General features: G+C 40.4%; 1 protein-coding gene across 1 annotated transcript in view; it reads left to right on the forward strand.

The window, feature by feature from the left end:
* Positions 1–679: 679 nt before the first annotated feature.
* si:dkey-197j19.5 overlaps positions 680–20,364 on the forward strand; it is a 44,862-nt gene continuing 25,177 nt past the window's right edge. The window contains exons 1-4 of the mRNA XM_048255553.1: positions 680–1,153; positions 1,229–1,405; positions 1,604–1,828; positions 1,988–2,201. Of these exons, the coding sequence (XP_048111510.1) occupies positions 680–1,153; positions 1,229–1,405; positions 1,604–1,828; positions 1,988–2,201 (1,090 nt within the window). The remainder of the gene's footprint in view (positions 1,154–1,228; positions 1,406–1,603; positions 1,829–1,987; positions 2,202–20,364) is intronic.

Raw genomic sequence — 20,364 nt, forward strand, 5'->3', positions numbered from 1 at the left:
TGACTGTATATGCACAATTGCACAATTTCAACCCAATTTTGCTGCTCTTATTTCTTCATTATTTGTGCCTTCGTATTTACTTTTTATTGTTTACTTGAATGTTATGTTTGTCTGTGGACTTAATTGGTAAACTATGTCTTGTCTTCCCCGTGAGATAGTGAGAAACGTAATTTCGATCTCTTTGTATGTCTTGGCATGTGAAGAAATTGACAATAAAGCAGACTTTGACTTTGACTTTTTTATGTAAAGCACTTTGGTGAAATGCTGTTGCTTTTTAAATGTGCTAAAAATAAAGTTGACTTGAATGTGCGCTGTCCGTCCGTGTTCAAACGAGTACTTGGCTTCTGAGTTCGTTCTTGACGACGGTTGTTAGAGCTCCACTCTAGAATCTTTGGTTGTTAGGGACCTGAAATCGGTCAACTGGAATCCAAGCGCAACGCGCCACTTCGGAACCATGGTTACGAGTGTAAACAGGAGGAGCGCTTCAAAGGCTTGTTTCCATGGTCGAGGGGTTACGGTAGAGTGCGTGTGTATGTAAAAGTCATGTCTTAAATCAGTGTTTGTATCTCAATCTGAGACGATGTTCAGTTGCATTCAATTTCTCCGTCTGCTGGCTAGATCTATGCTACAAATCACTCTGCTCGACTGAAAAAGTTGTTGAGTAATGCCACCCGTAAGTATGGAAGACTTGGAGATAGAGGAGCTGCTCAAGAGATACAAGAAAAGAGACTTGGTACAGACGTACTTTTTTAAAATGGCATGTCGTGTATTTGGGCCACCAAAATCTCGAGATCGGATTATAATCGCGCCCCCAATGCATGTCGTCAACAAAGTTCAGAGAGACCCGATGGGAGGGCTACAGCGCCACACGCCAACTTCACAGAAAACCAGAGACACAGCGGTGATGTCAGTGGACTCGCCGGTGCAGCAGTTTACCAGTTTTCCAGCTGAAAATACAATAGCGAACCAGGAATGGGTTGGAGAACGGAGAGCATTTCGTAAAATTTTGAACGGAATCGGAAACCTGAGCCAGTGGATTAACAACAAGCCCACCGTGACCGAGCTGGAGCTGAAGGTGGCGGAGAGGGAGCGGAGTGTCCATAAAGGATGTCCTCCGGTCGGCTCTGAGTCCCAGCTGTTACCCGCCGCGAAGGTAGGCTGAGAATAGTGCAGATATCTTTGGAGAGAAATGCTAGTCTATCGCACTGAAACATGTCTCTTCACCCAGCGTTTGGAACCAATAATCTGTGAAACTCCGACGCTTCACGTGGGCGCACGAGATCCGGAGGAGGTGCGGAAGCACCTGCGCGGGCGCGAGACCCTTATCTTAGAGGTGTGCAACCAGCTGGACACGAGGGGCACCGGGAAAATAACCCGGCGTGATCTGCGTGCTGTCTTTGAAAAAGTAATTAACTGCAAGTAAACTACTTTGAAAAAGTAAATAACTAATAACTAATATCAATAATAGTTTTAATAATATAGCTGAATACTGCTTCTATTGCCAATGATGATTATGATAATGACTATGGCTGTGTGTGTGTGTGTGTGTGTGTGTGCGTGTGTGTGCGTGTGTGTGTGTGAGTGTGTGTGTGTGCGCGAGTAGACGGGTATGAAGGTCTCAGAGGAGAGGCTGGAGGCGTTGATGGGGTGGCTGAGTGCTGATGGCGTGTGTGTGACGGTGGCGGAGCTGGCTGCAGGTATCCAGGACTGGACAGAGGAGGGCAGCCACGCACTGGCTCCTCTACACACACTGGCTCCTCTACACACACTGCTGCAGGAGCAACAGGAACGCCACAGGATTAGGATTTACCACCAGCAGCGCAGGAAGGTTGGATACACACTCACACACACACACACACTCACACTCACACACCCACTCACACACTCACACACAAACTCTCACTCACACTCACACACACTCTCACTCACACTCACTCTCTCTCACACACACTCTCACACACACATACACACTCTCACATGTGTGCAGGGAGGGATGCTGGATGAGGAGGTCCTGGCGATCCTGCGGACCCTGCGGTCATGTGATCGGGTGCAGGATGCCCACTCTGCCCCCTCCTCTCTGGCTGGCCCCATGGGCCACATGGTGGACCGCTACCGGCGCCAGGGCCTGGGAGAGTACCTGGACACCCTGGAGCTGAGCCAGAGGCAGGACACACACATCAGCCAGCGCAGCATGCAGAGAGGTACACACACACACACACACACACACACATACACACACACATACACACACATCAGCCAGCGCAGCATGCAGAGAGGTACACACACACACACACACACATCACACACACACACACACACACACACACACATACACACACACATACACACACATCAGCCAGCGCAGCATGCAGAGAGGTACACACACACACACACACACACACCACACACACACACACGCACACACATACACACACACACACACACACACACACACACACTCACACATGCACGCGCACACGCACGCACACACACACACACACACACACACATTTACGAAGACTATACTCTGCTAGTCACACACATGTTTTAGTAAAGCAAGATTTAGTGAAATCCCTGTGTTGCATAGTCTCGCATGCAAGTAGCAGTGCTGGTCAAAATACCAATGTTTCATGTTTCACTGCTTGCTCTTAACACTTTGCATGCTGCGCTGTTTTTTGGATATAGTGTTAATTTTGTCACCTATTTTCAATAGTTTACATTCATTTTTAGTCTTGTGACGAAATGTCTTTTTAGTCTTTGTCATATTTAGTTATTCAAATATAATTTTTGTTGGTCAAGTTTTAGTCGACTAAAAGTGTCGACATTTTAGTCTAGTTTTAGTCAAAAGAAAACTAAAGGTATCTCAAGTTAGTCTTTAGTTTGAATAACAAATTATTTCTGATTACCATTTCAGTCAAATAGTGTTTTACACATCTCAATTTTCCAACAATATTGTGTGTCCACAGGGCTACTCGTCTGTTATAATTACTCATTCTGATTTTTTGTCAGTCAGTATGTTTACATGCACAGGTAACTCGAGCTACAATTATAGCTCGGCTGGGATTTGACCATAGACAGTAAAAATTTGACTGGACCACTGTCATGATCAAAGTGTGGTCTGGGGACCACTGGTGGTCCGCAAGCTATCCCAAGAGGTCCGTGAGCAGACGTGGTAAAATATAATATAGATGAGTTGTTTGCAATATTGAACCAACTTGTATGTAAATCCAAACAGTTCTGCAACACTGTCTATGTAAGATATGCCAGTTTAAATCATATTAATTCTCTGACACAATAAGCAAAGTGCAAAGACAATAAGCAACGTGGTTCAATGAGTAGGCCTAATGTGTAGGCTAATATACTATTACTATACTATACTATAAAGTCTTTTTTTAGCTAGGTGGTCCGTGCATTTCTTTTTTATTGGTTAAGTGGTCCTTCGTCTAAAAAAGGTTTGAGAAACACTGTCGTAGACCCAAGTATTAATGTTTTACTCCGCCACGCTAAATGGCGATATGCGCCAAAACGCAACACATTCCCCAAACCCCCCCCATCTTAGCTAACTTGCTAGCGAACTTTCCATATTAGCTTTCTTGCTAGCAAACTTTGCATCATCAGTGTAATTAGTTAAATGGTTGACATTACTTGCTGAACATTTTTGTATGGACTTCTGGGTATGTAGCATTGTGGCATAAAGCTTAGGTCAGGGGTCTCAAACTCAAATGAGCTGGGGGCCACTTCTGCCAACGTCATCTGATTGGAGGGCCGGCTATTTCTGAAAATGCAATGATTTTTTTTTTTTTTCAAATACCACACAAAACTGCAAACAGAAAGTGTTTTTATCTCTTTTTAGACACCTGTGCTAGCAACCTTTGCTTATAAATAAAATAATGATAAAATAAATATTATTACAAATTATAAAAACAAACAAAACGCATTAAAACAGGTATGTGTGTGTTTCACACCAAATAAAAATATTTTCCTCTCATAACTTATTTAAACCTGCATGGCAAACTAGGCGCCAGGGTTAAAACAACACCATTGGATTTTGACATCAAAATGTCAAAAGGTTTGAAAGTGGTCAGAGATAAAGTCCTACTGTAAATATAAAAATCTTTGAATATAAACAAAAGTTCATGAAGGGGGTAAATTTACCCATCTAATTTGCCACTGCAGCAAGCACCTCAAAGTATGCACCTTTCAGTAAATACTGGATGTTGAACATATTTGAGCAGGTTTCGATGAATAACATAGCCTACCAAGACTTCATCACACATGAAAGTTTTTTCAACATTTGGTGTCGGCCGATTTCTGCTTCAATTTGTGGAAAATTATGGCCTGCATCGCTTATTAGATAGATAGATAGATAGATAGATAGATAGATAGATAGATAGATACTTTATTGATCCCCAAGGGGAAATTCAAGGTCTCAGTAGCATACAGACATCACACACACATTCACTAACCGCAGAAAAAATAAGTACAGTAGAAGATAAAGAATATACTATATATACTATACTATATACTATATACTATACTATATACTAAATCTAATATACTAAAATACAAATTATACTAAATAACACTTAATCTAAATCAATTCTAAAAACAGTATCCACATAGTGGGTGAATAATCAAGAGGCGCTTGCAATGACTGAGGCAGGGACTGAGCCTGTGATTCTCTGTGCAAAGTAAGGTAAGGTAAGGTGCTCTGTGTGAGTGAGTGTCATGGTGATGGTGCAAATCACCATGACATTCACTCACACAGAGCGCCTTACCTTACAGTGGGTCCCAGTTAAGTTTGGACGGGTTCCTTCATGAATCACGCACCCCATTTTCTCAGCAGAAATGGCACAAACTGCAGTTGACACAAACAACCACTTGTTTGTGTCACTTGGGAGTTCTGCCACTACTATTTTTGATGCGACTTGACTTACTGCTTCCATGACGCAGTTTCCAAGTCAGTCCAAGTCAGTAGAACAATCAGAGAAAGTTGAGTCATTACCAAACATATATGATAAGACAATAGTGTGAGTTTATATATCTTATACCCTATTTGTCATGGTTACTTATAGATTTGACAGTGTAAGCGCATGAGACTTTAAGCTTACACTTGACAAAACATTCTAATATGAAAATGTAGATGCAATTGTTGTAAAATGGTGCAGCTCCTTTAAGAAAGCACTGTGCGCAGGGATGGAGAGAGAGAAAGCGAGAGGGGATATGTGTGTTAGAACTTAGATGCGTGTGGAAAAAGTAGACGTGCTATTGAGAATGGAGCGAGTCATATTCAAAATAATGCAAAAAATAAATCCGCAGATAAAACCAATGATCCTCATTCATTGCAACCGCAGCATGCCTGCTTGCCGACATTCAAACGAAAAAGATATCAAAGCACCTTTTGCGTTTGAATGTAGCACAAAAAAATGTTTAAACAGCTGGACAAATTATTTAGCTAATTGATTATAGCCTGTACACCAGCAATTGTTGAACATTTACCTGTACAAGTACATTGACAGAAGCCCAGCCTAACAAGCATGTTGCATGTTGTAGGCCTACTGTAGAAATTTCACTTAAATTGCAACCGCAACATGCCTGCTTGCCGACGTTCAAACGACAACTAAAAAGATATCAAAGCAACAAGAGGGTTGGGTCTGAATGACACCGAGTTCAGACTCATATTGCTCCTCATAACCATCTATAAAAAAAAGTGTTTTTTTCTTTTCCACACACACATCCGAATCCCAGGACATAACGCACTGGACCTTAGGCTATAATGGGCTCGAGATATAATTCCAAAGGGGACAGAAAGGGGCCTACTGCACTTAAAACTTAAAAAGATTGAACGAAGCTTCTCGAACTTTGAAATTGCGATCAGTGACTGGCATCGGGTGAACGAAGCTTTTCGAAGTTGAACAGGCTATTAAAAACTATTTGCGCACCTCCATGTCACAGGAGAGACTGGGCTCTCCCTTCTATGAATTGAAAAAGACGTTAGGCTACCTGCAAACTGGCCTATGATTTCATTGCTGAGTTTGCGGCAAAGCAAGAAAATGTTTTTTTTCCTGAGTCAGGATATGGCGAGTCAGTGTTAGCCTACAGTCCAGTTTCCATAGACAAATACCGTTCAGCACAATGATTCATGCCCAATTAATTCCCCCTGTTAAAGTGTTCGTTACATTATATGTTACATTATTTGGTTTCGTGATGTAGCCTATGATAAACACCATATGGCCAAATATGTGACTCAGCTAATGGTATAGGCTATACAATTTCCCCTACAATTTCCCCCAACGACAAGCTGGTGTAGCTTATTAGACTAGGCTACTATTAAAATGCACCTACTGTAGCCTTGGCTATGTGTAAAGTAAGCTATAGCATGATTTCATTCACGTAAGTGAAAAGGGCCTTGCATCTGTCAAGTTTGCACAGGGCCTCACACCCCCTTGCGACGGCCCTGCAGCTCCTCCTAAGACAGAGAGGGAAAAGTTAAAATACGCAATAAACCCAGGAAAAGTTGACAGGTTTGTTTCGGCCCCGGTGATTATTTGTGAAATTGTGCAAACGACAGCCTTTTCAAGGCATTTCAAGGAAGGAGTCGTAGCATGCAAGCTCCCAAATTGATCCAGTAGCCTACAGAAGGCATCAATAAATTGACTGGGGAGGGTCATGCGTTTTTTCTCAATCACTTTGGAGGGTCATAGAAAAAAATTTTGCTGGCGAGGGAGGGTCACGTCTTTTTTGACTAATGCACCCAAAACTCCTCCGGTAGCCCTTTACGTAAATAACGAACAGTCCCTAATTGATTATAGCCTGTAGGCCTACAACCAGCTACCCTAACCAGCTACCAGCATAAGCTGGTTTCTAGCTGTTTTTTTCAACAGGGATCAAAAGATGCAATTAATCAGAAATAAATAATGTAATCTGCATCACTTTATTTAACAAACTGCAAGCAACAAGAGGGTTGAGTTCGCTGTGAGGCCAAACCCAAGAGCAAAGCCTATCTGTTAAGGCAGTCGATAGGCTATATGGTAACGAGCTGTGTGCGCCTGGAAAGACGATAGAAGATGCTTTCGGAATAGCACAGCGAAGACGGCTCTGGTCATCCCATACCCTCCCCCCACTTCCTGTAGCCTACCATTATGACTTGTTGCTGTTTTGGGACATTAAGGTTTTACCCTTCTTTCACAAGCAGTGGGGGAGCGCGGGGCACAAAGGAACACTTTTTGGGCTTTGGCTAAATATTTCTAAAATCATTTAAGTTTCACTAGTCACATGTTTTAACAAGCAACACTTGTTATTGAACTAATAACAGACGTGTGTCGAAAATTGACTTTATTTTCCATATGGAGAAATAACATATGCAGAGTCTAACCAAGGTCAATCTTGCCAAAAAAGCCCTCAAACCTGAAAACAAAAGGCAAAAGTGTAAAACATCACAAAACTAACTAAACTAACACGCACATATTTTTGTATTGCAATCATTGTAGCCTACAGTTGTAACAGCGCGTAACAGTCGTTTTACTCCCTGTATGCGCTCATTATAAAGAACGTTTAACGTGTCCCAAAAACAGCTATCAATTAATCACCAAACGTCTTATAAACAAGTCTTGCCAGGAGCAACACCTTGCAAAAATTGATAACAATAGGCCTAGGCCTTTATAGGGCTCTGCTCCAGCCTAGATTCAAACTCAGAACTGCCTGAAAGTTGCAGACCTGTTCTGGAAATACATGCATTAACCCACTCGACCGTCAGACAATGCTATCTGCTTCGAGTAGGCCTATTGGGTAAGGACTGTAGCCTACACTGGTTGCTGTGGCACAGTCTTGAGTGACCGAATTCGTTTTCCTTTGGAGATGCTGTAGGCAAAGGCTATATTTCAACCTTGTTAGTGTAGTAAAAAAAATCAGAACTATTCACAAGGTTTCTGGGCAGCATATTTATGTTCTGTTAGCAAGTGAACCTCTCATGACTGCCGACAAAGTAGCCTACTGCCAGCTGACGAAGCTTTCATTTTAAAACATTACTGAGAGACAGGCACTGTACAATCAAGAAATCTTGCCATTGAATCCAAAACTATGTTTAACATTATGTACAAAGCTTATAGGCTACAGTGGACTAGCATGTTGCAGGGGCTGCTAGAAACACACTGAAAACTCGGCCAATCACAGCCCTTGCTGTCAAACGCTCTGTCCGGTTCGACCGCGGAACACCACAGCGGACTATGCTGCCCCCAAGCGGCTGCAGTTGTACTTACATTTCACCCAGCTGCGTGAATCACCTTGATCGTGAATGAAGTGTCAATTTTTAACCGGGACCCACTGTACTTTACTTTGCACAGAGAATTATGATATTATGAAAACTGAAACTTTGTGCAGCGAATTTGGGCTTGAATCGAAGCTCTGGATGTCTAGTGGAGGAGAGTAGCCTACAAATGGGATTTGTCACCGTCTTGGATCTATTGTCTATTTTAACCAGTGTTGTTCTTTGTTGCAATTAAAAATACCCTCAAGGTCTGAATTACATATTATTTTGTATTAGTTTGCGGGCCGGCATGTAGTTTCGTGTTGCAGCCACAGGGTTGCAGCAACAGCACGTAGACTAGCCTACAGGAAAGCTGCTGTGCATGAACTTATTCTGAATATTTTGAAAATGTAACAGCTAGATATTCGGTCGAAAATGAAGAGAGATTTTGTCTTGGTGATAAACCCACAAAAATAAATGGCCTGGTTTTCACCTGACGTGCATGCGTCACTGATTCGACCCAAAGCGGCAACCATGAAAAGCCAAGTTATGATAAAATGTCCAGATTGTGTGTTTTCATGCGTTTTCGATCGTCATCTATTTCAGTTCATGATAGAGTTCCCAAAGGTGTATTAGAGTGTCTATTTTCGTGATAAAAAAAAAGCTAAAAACACAATATTGCGTTTTTAGCACTCAACGCATGGGAACAAAGAACGCAATATTATGTTTTTGGCACTCAAAGTGTTAAAGGGAATGACAGATGTCACTCTCATTGGTTTAAAGGATGTTATGCCCAAAACACACCCATGACTGATTAAGAAACATAAGAACAACCCTTTCGAACAATGCGCCTGGTGTCTGATTACAAAATCACGCTGTTAAATTAGCGGATGTGGACTGGACACGCCCTAAACCTAGGTCTCTGACTAGGCGTTTCAGATGGCTAAAATGGGAGCCCAGTGCGTGAAAAGGTTGGGTGACAGGTAGGCCTATAGATGCATGTTCAGATGTCACTCTAGGAGAAGTTTTTGTGCCCTTTTGGTGAAAAAAAGCTACAGTAGACTGTTAATAGACTCTTTAGCTGTCAATACAAATGTTTTGTATGCAAATTATTACCATTTTGAAGTTTTAAATTAGCTTTTGTGTGCTTATGTTTCTGTGTGTGTATGTGTGTGTATATGTGTATCGCAGGTGGGCGCTTTATGTATTTCAGAAACCTGGCTTGATCCCAGTATCAATGACTCTGAGATCGAAATGGACAACTATAGCGTAATTAGGAAAGACCGAAATAGGAACGGAGGCAGAGTTTGTGTGTTCATTCGATCGGACCTACACTTTTCAGTAAGGGAGGATTTGATCATTGACAAGGCTGAGATCCTAATGATAGACATATGCCTTCGAAAAACCAAGCCCATTCTTTTAGGGGTCTGTTATCGGCCTCCTCAGCAAAATTCATTTTATGAGCACTTGGAGAACGTATTAAACAAATATCCTAAATGGATGGAGAGGGAATGCATTTTAATAGGTGATTTTAATATGATGTCACTAAGAAAGCTTGCCCCACTTACAGTGGTTATTCAAGATGTTGCAATTTGTTCGGCCTTACCCAATTAATTAACTCATTGAGTGCCAAAAACGTAATATTACGTTTTTCCTTCCCATGCGTTGAGTGCCAAAAACGTAATGTTACATTTTTAGCTTTTTTTTTAAATTACGAAACTAGACACTCTAACACACCTTATGTGATTTTGGGAACTCTGTGATGAATGGAAATTACATTACATTACATTACATTACATTACATTTGGCTGACGCTTTTTTAACCAAAGCGACTAACAACATGGTAAACAGTAAGTGTTAGAACAATTCTCACAATTTTAGGACAGTTTAAAAAAACATTAGAGTACAGTAAGAATAAGTGCGTCAGTGAGTGCTGTTTTTAACAGTTACTTGTCAGTTTAAAACGGCTGGTGAGTGCTAGGATCAGTAAGACTTGTTGTAAGTGTTGCTATGAGAGTAGATGTTCTGAAGACCCAGCTCTTTAGAGGAGTTTTTTGAAAGTGGAGAAGGATGTCCCTGCCCTTGTAGGAACTGGCAGTGTGTTCCACCAACGAGGAACAACAGATGAGAAAAAGTTTGGATTGGCTTGAGCGTGCGGAGGTAGAGCTAGGCGTCGTTCGTCAGCCGAGCCGCAGCGTCTGGAGGTAGTGTAAGTCTGTATGAGGGCATTCAAGTAGGTGGGAGCAGAACCCGGAGACTACTTTGTAGGCAAGCGTTAGAGACTTGAATTTGATGCGGGCCGCCATAGGTAGCCAGTGTAGCTGGATGAGCAGCGGGTAACATGTGCCCTTTTTTGGGTTGGTTGTAGACCAGGCGCCCGCCGCTGCTTCTGGATCATCTGAAGTGGTTTCACTGCGCAGGCTGGGAGACCTGTCAGGAGGGCATTGCAGTAGTCGAGTCGTGAGATGACTATTGCCTGAACCAGAAGTTGGGTAGCATCTTGAGTCAAGTAAGTCCTGATTTTCCATTATGTTGTAGAGTGCTAAACGGCATGACCGGGCGACTGAGGCAACATGATCTGAGAAGTTTAGTTGGTTGTCGAGAACAACTCCTAGATTTCTTTGCAGTCCTGGTCGGTTGAAACAGACAGGGAGTCAAATTTGATGTTGATGTCGTGGGTGTATGGTAGGTTTAGCTGGGATGACCAGCAGTTCAGTCTTTGAGAGGTTCAGCTGGAGGTGGTGTGCCTTCATCCATGTAGCTATGTCTGAAAGGCAATCCGAGATCCGTGCTGAAACCAAGGGGTCATCAGGTGGAAAGGACAGATAGAGCTGTGTGTCGTCTGCATAGCAGTGGTATGAGAAGCCGTGCGAACGGATAATCTGTCCCAAGGAGGTGGTGTAGATAGCAAAGAGGAGGGGCCCAGCACTGAGCCCTGGGGACCCCTGTGGTGAGATGGTGAGGTGCAGATAGCTGACCAAGCCATGATAATGCTAAACGAGCGTCCTGTGAGGTAGGATTCAAACCAGGAGAGAGCAGAACCGGAGATTCCCATGTCAGCGAGTATAGAGAGAAGGATACGGTGATTAACCGTGTCAAAGGCAGCCGATAAGTCAAGCAGAATGAGTACTGATGACCGAGCGGTCGCCCTGGCTTCTTTTAAGGCTTCTGTTACAGACAGCAGAGCCGTTTCGGTAGAGTGGCCGCTTTTGAACCCAGACTGATTTGGATCCAGAAGGTTGTTCTGTGAAAGGAAGTCAGAGACCTGTTTGGAGACTGCTCGTTCAATGCCTTTGGATAGGAAAGGCAGTAGTGAGACAGGGGCGGTAGTTCTCGACTTGAGCAGGGTTGAGAGAAGCTTTCTTAAGTAACGGTGTTACCCGGGCCATTTTGAACGCTGTTGGAAATGTGCCGGAGGTTAGCGAGGCATTGATCACATGTGTGATAGCTGGAGCGATGGTCGGGCTGATGGACTGAAGTAGGCTCGTAGGTATAGGGTCCAGCGAGCATGTGGTAGGACGGCTGCATGTCAGGAGTCTGGACACTTCACTCGGAGAGAGAGGCGTGAATGCTGAAAAAGGTGTTCCAGCAGTCCCTAGAGGTTGTAGGTGGTGTCAAATCCACATTAAATAATACAACATCAAAAGAAGTCCGCACACTGTGGATGTATACTTGGATGATGGCTTTAATGCACTCGTCTAGACATTAGTTGGAGTGAAGCAAGCTAAGCCTAATTAACCAAAGTAAGAAGGTGTTGAGTGAGCAGTGAGCAAAGTAAGCTTTGTGTGTCAAATCCACATTAAATAATCCTCTGGCTGTTGTCCAGCCTTTATACCCCTTCAAGTCATCCCAGACAAGACACTCTGTTGTCCAGCCTTTATACTACTTCAAGTCATCCCAGACAATGTTTTTACAGATAACTGACCAAGTAATATATGGTACTTCACCTTTGCCCTCTCATCCTGTTATTCCCCCATTCTTTAGGTTTTGCTTACATTTCCTGGCACCAAACCTTGTCTATGCCATTTTCTGCCAGGCCTGCTCTTTCACTTAAACCAGTCTTCCTTTCCCACACTGAACATACTACAGACTTCAGTTTCACAAAACAATGATATTACACAGAATAAAGATACTACATAAAAGATATATAAACTAAAGGATATATGTCAATAAAGACCACGACATTCCCCCCTTTGAGCGCCCCCGTGTGCTCACTTATGCAGCAATATCAAACATTTATCACTATTTTAACACATCCCCTACTATCAAGAAAATACAGCTGCTAAGCTGAGTCACACTACAAACAGTCAGCTAAGCAAACCAGTTAACTCAGCAGCAACTATGACATTAAGCAATTGTCCCCAATACCACTGCTAAACATAAAACACTTATATTAGTACTGTTATTACACCCTTGAACCAACCCTCACTTAAATCAAATCCAATAGTGTAGTGTTATTATCAAATAGAATGGCAAGTTTCAAATCCTCTCGGTGGAAGCGAAAACCCTTAAGGGAAAACCTCTTTTTTTTGTTTTTAGAGGAAAAAACCTTCATAAGGGAAACTCTTCTACTGTCCTGTTTGTACAGCAACACTTGTTTACAACAAGCGAAAGGAGAAACTTTCCTTCAACTACACATATGCTTTTCCATCCCCAAAAATTCATCAAATGAGCAAACAGATCACATCAGAATTCCTGATGGGTGTTTTCAGATAGAGCTAGTCCTATAATATTCTAAGATTCTACATGAAGATAGGTTACATGCTATAATGACCCTCTTCTCTGAAAACAAAGTAACACCAAACTATTAATAATTCATTCTCATTACACACAGTTTTTTAGTCCATTGCTTGTTCCTCGGAGATGGCAGAGTGTAAATGCAAACGCAGATGTATTAGCAAATGTTGGATGCTGCGCTTCAAGTGTGAGGTATGTTACGAATATTGCAATTCCCAAAAACAAAAGCCATTGTCTTAGTTCTGCACTCCATCTCATATGCTCTGAGAACATTAGTGGCTTGGCTGTTGGACGGAGTGGAGTCCACACCCAATCCCACTTCATCAATGAAAGAGCTGGTTTTGCTTCCAACCAGCATACTGTATCCTAATTTTCCTCCTTTCTCCAATCCTCTATGAGCATCAGTTCTGGCATCACTGGCATCACTGTCATGTTTCCATTTCCTTGTCATCTGTCCTGGCACTAGTATCTCCTTCCACAAGGGTTGCCATTTGCTTCATTCATCAACAGCAGTGATCCATTTCTCCCAGCCACTGTTTTAAGCACTATGGATCTCAAACAAGGAAGAAACAAAGAGAAAACAAACACAAATACAAGCAAACCTATTCCTACAACTATTCCTATTTGTGCTAGCCATATTTCTAATCCTCCTAATGCCCCTTAACTAGCATTCTATCATTATTAGTTTTGCCATAGCTATGTTATGGGAATAAAAGTACTGCAATATACTCCTATGTTGACACACACTCCATTTTCTTTGGCTAATATCTGATCCAACATTATCCAGTTGTGCATAGCTACCCAGGTTGCAGCCACCTGTTCTCTTAGTGCTCCAAGCACATAACAGACTGTGTTCATATTGGAAGATTCACCAATATTCCAGATTCCTGGTGGTTGATAAGATTTTGTCAGTCAATAATTTCTGTGTTACCTGAGTCTTCTTTGTCAGCCTCACTTGTGAAAAAACAGTTGAATGGCTCATTTCCTGGTGATTTGGTGGTATGTCATGGACTGGGATCTCTGCCGTTTTCTGTCCATTCCCTGATTGTTATCAGGCAGATGTTGCTCGGACAATGTCCCCCTTCCTCACTGGATTCCTTGCCTGAAAGTCTACCCTCAACAGGGGAACAGGAGCATACATGCCAAAAACACTATACCCACCACTGCCAGGATCATTTCTGTCCCCAGGCAGTATACTGTAGGTTGTTGACTCTTTTCCTGTAGGTCCATCTGAAAGTCCTTTTCCTGCTTATAGATTGTTTTGTGAATTAATGACAATTATTCCATATAATTTCTCATTTATCCTTGGAGCTGATCCAAAGGTGGGCCTCTGGTGGACCTCTCAGCTTTTATCTTTAATGCAAAAAGTGATTACTCTGGTTTTATTGTAACCTTATTTGCATCAAAGCAATGCGTAAGGCATCAAACCAGTTTAAATCTGTTGAGGCATATATTTTAGCAATTCTCCCTTTTAACATGTCATTTGCCCTTATCATCTGAAAACCCCTACAAACCACTACCAAAGTTTCTTATTTTTATCATATCAATGTAATCAATAACTAAGTGTTTTCATGATCCTTCTGGGACCTAATGGTTTAGACAACACTATCACTTTCCTGATATTATGACTATACACATGACATCTGTTAGACTATCATCAATAACTTCCTGTAACTATGAAAATCCTTCAATAAAAATATTCCTCTTTCCTACTCCCCCCTTGCGCATAGATCCCAACTATGCGCAAAGGAAAGCACCATATCAAGTACTGTATCTGTTGGGAAAGTATCTGGTTAGTATCATATAAATGCCACTAACCATTAAAGTTACAGTTATGGTATTCAGCAGACTCTTTTTTTCCCAAAGGGACATTCAAATAAAACATTAATCAAATAATGACAGTGAAAATTATAAAAATCTGTAACCCAAGGTAACAAATGTAACAAATCATACAATTTAACATTCTACCAGGGTTCGCCCCCCTTTGTTACTGTGATTAACAGAATAGAGTTGGTGGACCTCCATTCCTTCCATGAAGACCAACATCTTTCCACCAACTTTTCTATTTCTGAAATAATAAAACATTTTAATCTTCTGACAATGACTTATGATGATCCTAATTCCATCTATTCTCTTTTTGCATAGAGATTAAACAAATTTCCCTATAAGCATTGTTATTTTACTTATTGTCAATTTGGGATACTACTTTAAGACTGGTTATTATGTAAGCTATATTAATTAGATGTTCTAGGACATACAGTAATCTCATCATTTCTTCAACATACCTTACTCCAATTTTCTCTGCATGTCATAGACTTTTATAATGTTTTATTCTTCAAAAACTAAGCTTACCTCTATTCCTAATTATTCTAACCCTATACTACTTTATCTAGGCTATCTAAACTATTAGTAAATCCTAGTTCTATTTTCTTATTCTATCAATCCTATTTCTCTGCTTTCTTTATTTTATCTATTGCTTTCTTTATCAAATGTCATAGTATAGTACGTAAGATCTTTTGGCTTCACATTAGTTACATGTAAAGCAGATATTACATCATTTCAATATTTCTACTAACTTTATTTTTTTTATTAAAGCTAAATCATTCTATTCCTTAGACTTGTTGAGTGTGAGTGACCACTAGGGAACTCCCATGATCTAGAGGTAATATTTTAATATATAACAGTCCCTAGGACATAGTCAAGTTAGTCTTACCTACTTACACCACCACCTATCCTGAAAAATTAATGGAGTGTCATTTGACATTAAAAATAGCAGTGTTATCACTTTGTCACTTAATTTGATCAAAACATTTGCATTTACAATTAATTAAATAGTAGTCACTTCTATTCAAAATAACAATAAAAATATAATAAAGGTAAGAATAAGAGTAATCATACTTTAAATTTGCTTAACAAAGTATTTACCTACTTACCCTGAGATGTCTTAACTACCTTCTCTGTACCTAGTCAGGGCATCGCTGGGTATCAGGTGGGCTCACCCATAAGATAGTCCCTCATCATGGTTTCCTCATCAACTCCCTTTGATAGTATTGGTATACACCTTCTCTTGTAGAATTTTCTAGGCCTCCTTAAAACTATGCTATTTCACAAGGGAAGAGGAAGGCATGCTCGTTGGGCTCATCCTTCAGTGCCTGGGTGTCTCCTCCCTCTCCCTGTCCTGTTTCTTTTGTCCACTTCTTTGACAGTCAAAACAAACTGATGATTGTCTTGATTCAGATGTCCATTCTCACATGATGCCTCCTCTGTAATTTCCTCTCACTCTGCCTTAGTTATTCCCATCTTGTCTTAGTCTCCACCCCCACTGACGTGGAGATTGTGGCTGCCATGGGCTTGACTGTGCCCACTATAATAGGTATCCATAGGCCAGTAGACTGACAGGTTTGGGAACACCTGTGATGGTTGCTCCTACTGCCATAGTGTTGAGGATGGTGCTGCTACTGGTTTCCCCAGACTTGAAGCCTTAGGTCACCATAGGTGCCTGTATTGTCTTTTTGATGCTGCAAGCGCTTCCATTGCACTTCCAAGTTCCCTCTTTGCTCTCCAGCTTGCCACTGTTGCCTTAACAAAGGCCTCAGAGTCCTTATCTCTTTTCAGTTTGTCCATGCTCAGCACTGTTGTGCTGAACTTGCTCAGAACTCAGTCAGGACAGGGAGTACTTGGATTAACCCCTGCACATCAGCATGTCCTCACACGGCTGGTAATGAGCCTTTCCCCCCTTAGATATAAGAGGCAGCATTACATTTACTGTTTAGCTGGAGGGAATGAGGAAATCATGCTGCAGTCAGCTTGTAGTATTTACTAGATTACTCTCTATCTATCATCTACTTTATCTTGCCCTTTTGTAATTTACCATTAACTGTACATTTTATCCCTTATATCTTCCTATAACATCTGCATCTATTATTATTCCTACAGTCATGGTCACTCACTCCCAAGTCATCTCCTTACTTCTGCCTCTTATCTCCTATTGTATTAATCTATCAAGATGTCAAGATGTTTTTGAGCATTTTAAATACCTCTTTCTCCTACTATTTCCACTATGACTGACCTATTCTTCTTATAGCTCTACTATTGTGTCAATTTTCATGTAATCCCTGACCTTTGTAACAGTGCTAAATCCATTAATTCTTGTATAGGCCATAAATCTGTATATTTCCTCATTCTCTCAACCACTTTTCTGCAACACTTTTTCATTGTACTGTTTACCAACTGATCCCTTTTGGTCTCTTTAACTATCAGAATGGGGAATTGCACTTTACACTAAGTCATTTTACTTTAGCCTGGGGTTTCTGTAACACTACTTATTACCTTATAGGTGACTATCAAATTTCCATACTTACTTGGTTGACCATGGCATTCCCTTTACCATTAGTCAGCTTACCCAGTTTCTCTAAACATTACTAGAGTAATTATCTTATATAATTCTATAACTTTGAAGCTCTTACTGTCCATATGCTGCATTCCAAAGTGAATGGTCTAATATATTATGCCATTCCTCACCACCAAAACATACTTCCAGTTAATTGTCTCCATGTATTTTTTTGTAACACCTTAACTTCATCAAAAGTGTAATATTAAAATGTACTAAATGAATTTTATGAAATTAACTTTATCATACCTTATCATACCTCCTCTCAACATTCAACATTCATTCTTGAATTTCCCCTTTGGGATAAATAAAGCATCCATCTATCTATCCAACCTCTAGCTATAGGTAAATAAGTATCCTTAAACCTTTCCTTCAGTATACATATACTATACTACATATACAGTCTCTAAGTATAAATCTAAGTATAAGTGTAGGCTAGATATACTTAAAACCCTTATGTATACCAAGTACAAATCAATTTCCCATTTCTATGATTTTTACACACAAAGTTTAAGCTATGCATATTCTTAGTTACAAATAAATAGACCCACAGTACATTTCACAAAACTAATTTTGCTAAAGGAGTCACTACTCAGTTCCCTCTGTACTTAGCTCCCATAAAACCCCCAACAGCAAATTAACTAACACCCCATATAACCCTATAACCACTTAATTATAACAGTATTATCTAAATTATAATATAGCTATGCAAATAACAAATGATACTCTAGGGCCAAGCAGCTTAGCACCACTTTCCATCAAATAACCCCCCAGTGCTAACAACAATTGCTGCCTTATACCATATGATTCTTCAAACCATTTGACAGGTAGAAACTAAATATCCCCAGAGATCTTCTGAAACCATCAATATCCCCATCATCTAGATTGTTAAATATAAAGTAGTAATCCAAAACGTTTTAAGTCAGTCAGAGTCAGTCTTTTTCAGTGTCGCCGTTATTTCAAATATTAACCATTTTTTTTTATTATTATCATATGTCAGTTGATCTTGGCTTATGCAACCAGTGATGTGGACAATACAAAACCCCTTTTCCAACTCTTAACAAAAACAGGACTATGTGGGAAGGCTATAACCATAGCCTATAGCCATAAACCTTTTCCACATAGCAGGACAGCTCTAAAACCAAATGACCTTGCCCAAACCACCTCTTCAGAGCTAAACAGGCACCTGTACCTTTAACTGTAAATGTACATGGAAACAATACCTGATCTTATTGTATATTAACACCCATAACACCACAAGGTGTTCACTCATAACACACATACTCATGACACACATACCACAATACACCAGACATATAACTGCAATGTGAGTTATTGATAAACCTTATTGAGTTCCTATATATGTCTAGAACATTATCCAAAGGATGCTTAAATTCAATTAGTTTTCCCCAATAACATTGTGGTCCTCCATGAACTATAATCCATCACAAAATCTTTCTAAAGCATACCTAAGCTTCAACAATGTTACCATGAACCAAATTAACTTCAATACTGCTATCCAGTGTAGTAATGCCAGTTGCTGACCCAGCTTTAGCCTAATAATGCCAACAGCTATCTGAGCCTAATAATACTATGCAAACCTAGCCTAGTCATGCTAATAGCTAAGCTATTTAATTTAGACCTATTATTAATACTACTATCATAATTATCATATCCTTAACAATGCTAATTTAACAGTTGAACCTACCACCTACTGATAAGCTAATATATTGTATATCATTAGTAGGCTACCACTAATATAACCTATCAATTGCCAACTTACTACTACTACTACTACTACTACTAATACATAATATATCTTAGTCAACACTGGACACAACAACACTTTTCCAACACCTGGAACCGCCATCAGCATTCATCCCAAATCCTGGATCTTAAAACTCTATATTTAACCATGATGGGCCTACTTATGCATCTGTCAGTAGGCCTACTCATCCACAGCATAGCACAGATGTGATTTTTCCCACTAACTCTCTCTAACTTGTAATAATACTCTTATTATAAACAAGGCTAACTTGAAATGACCTTTTAAGCATAACAGAAACCTAAAGAGACTATTAACCAACCAATACACTATACATTATAGGACTACTACCATAGTGAATTATTTATACACATAAGCTAAATGACTAAAGTATGTAAACACTAATATAATTTGCCTTTTATCCAGTATCATGAAAATCTTTTAACATAGAACTGTAGAGTATTTTAAAGAAAATCAAAAACTAGCAGAACTGTTTCTGTATCTCTCATTATTGCCAATTCAATTTTTAAAAGGTCAAAGTGACTATGACAGCCTCAGTGTCAAGCAATGAAGCTATTCCTCTTTTGCCTTGCCCATCTATTATGGCAATATTATATTCTCAGCAAGTAGCACTCCACTTCTGCAGACAACTGCCCACTGTAATTCAGAACCATTCTGTTCTGGCGTTACCAACCTTTCAAAACCATTTTCCCACTACCACATTCTCATTATCAACCATTTCTAATATTTTGATCATGGAAGACCAAAACATTCAACCCAACACTTTGCAGTATTAAACATTCCCCAAAATCTTTCAAAGTGAAATATTTTCCAATATTTCCCAGTTCAACATGCCTTAACCATCTCAGACCTACATCCTTTGTCCCCAGCAGACCTTTGCTCTGTTTACACAAGCCCCCACCTTTTCCTATTTCAACCAGCAGCTCCTCTGCCTGGTATCACACACACACACACACAGCCTCTTCTCCTTAATCACACGTTATGCAAATATATGACGTCTTTTACCAATGCTCTGCCATGGACTTCTAATTCTACCAGCCACATATACTAAAAATCAAGTAACACTTCTTTGTATTCTCTTTTAGCTTTACATCCACAACTTTTACACAACATTATTAAACATTATTCCGGGCACCAGGTGCCTTACTTGGCCATCCACTCGCTCTTGGAGTGTTTCAACTTCAACTTATTCAGACCTGATATCAG

Source organism: Alosa alosa, chromosome 10, assembly GCF_017589495.1.
Source record: "Alosa alosa isolate M-15738 ecotype Scorff River chromosome 10, AALO_Geno_1.1, whole genome shotgun sequence".
Lineage (NCBI taxonomy): Eukaryota > Metazoa > Chordata > Actinopteri > Clupeiformes > Clupeidae > Alosa > Alosa alosa.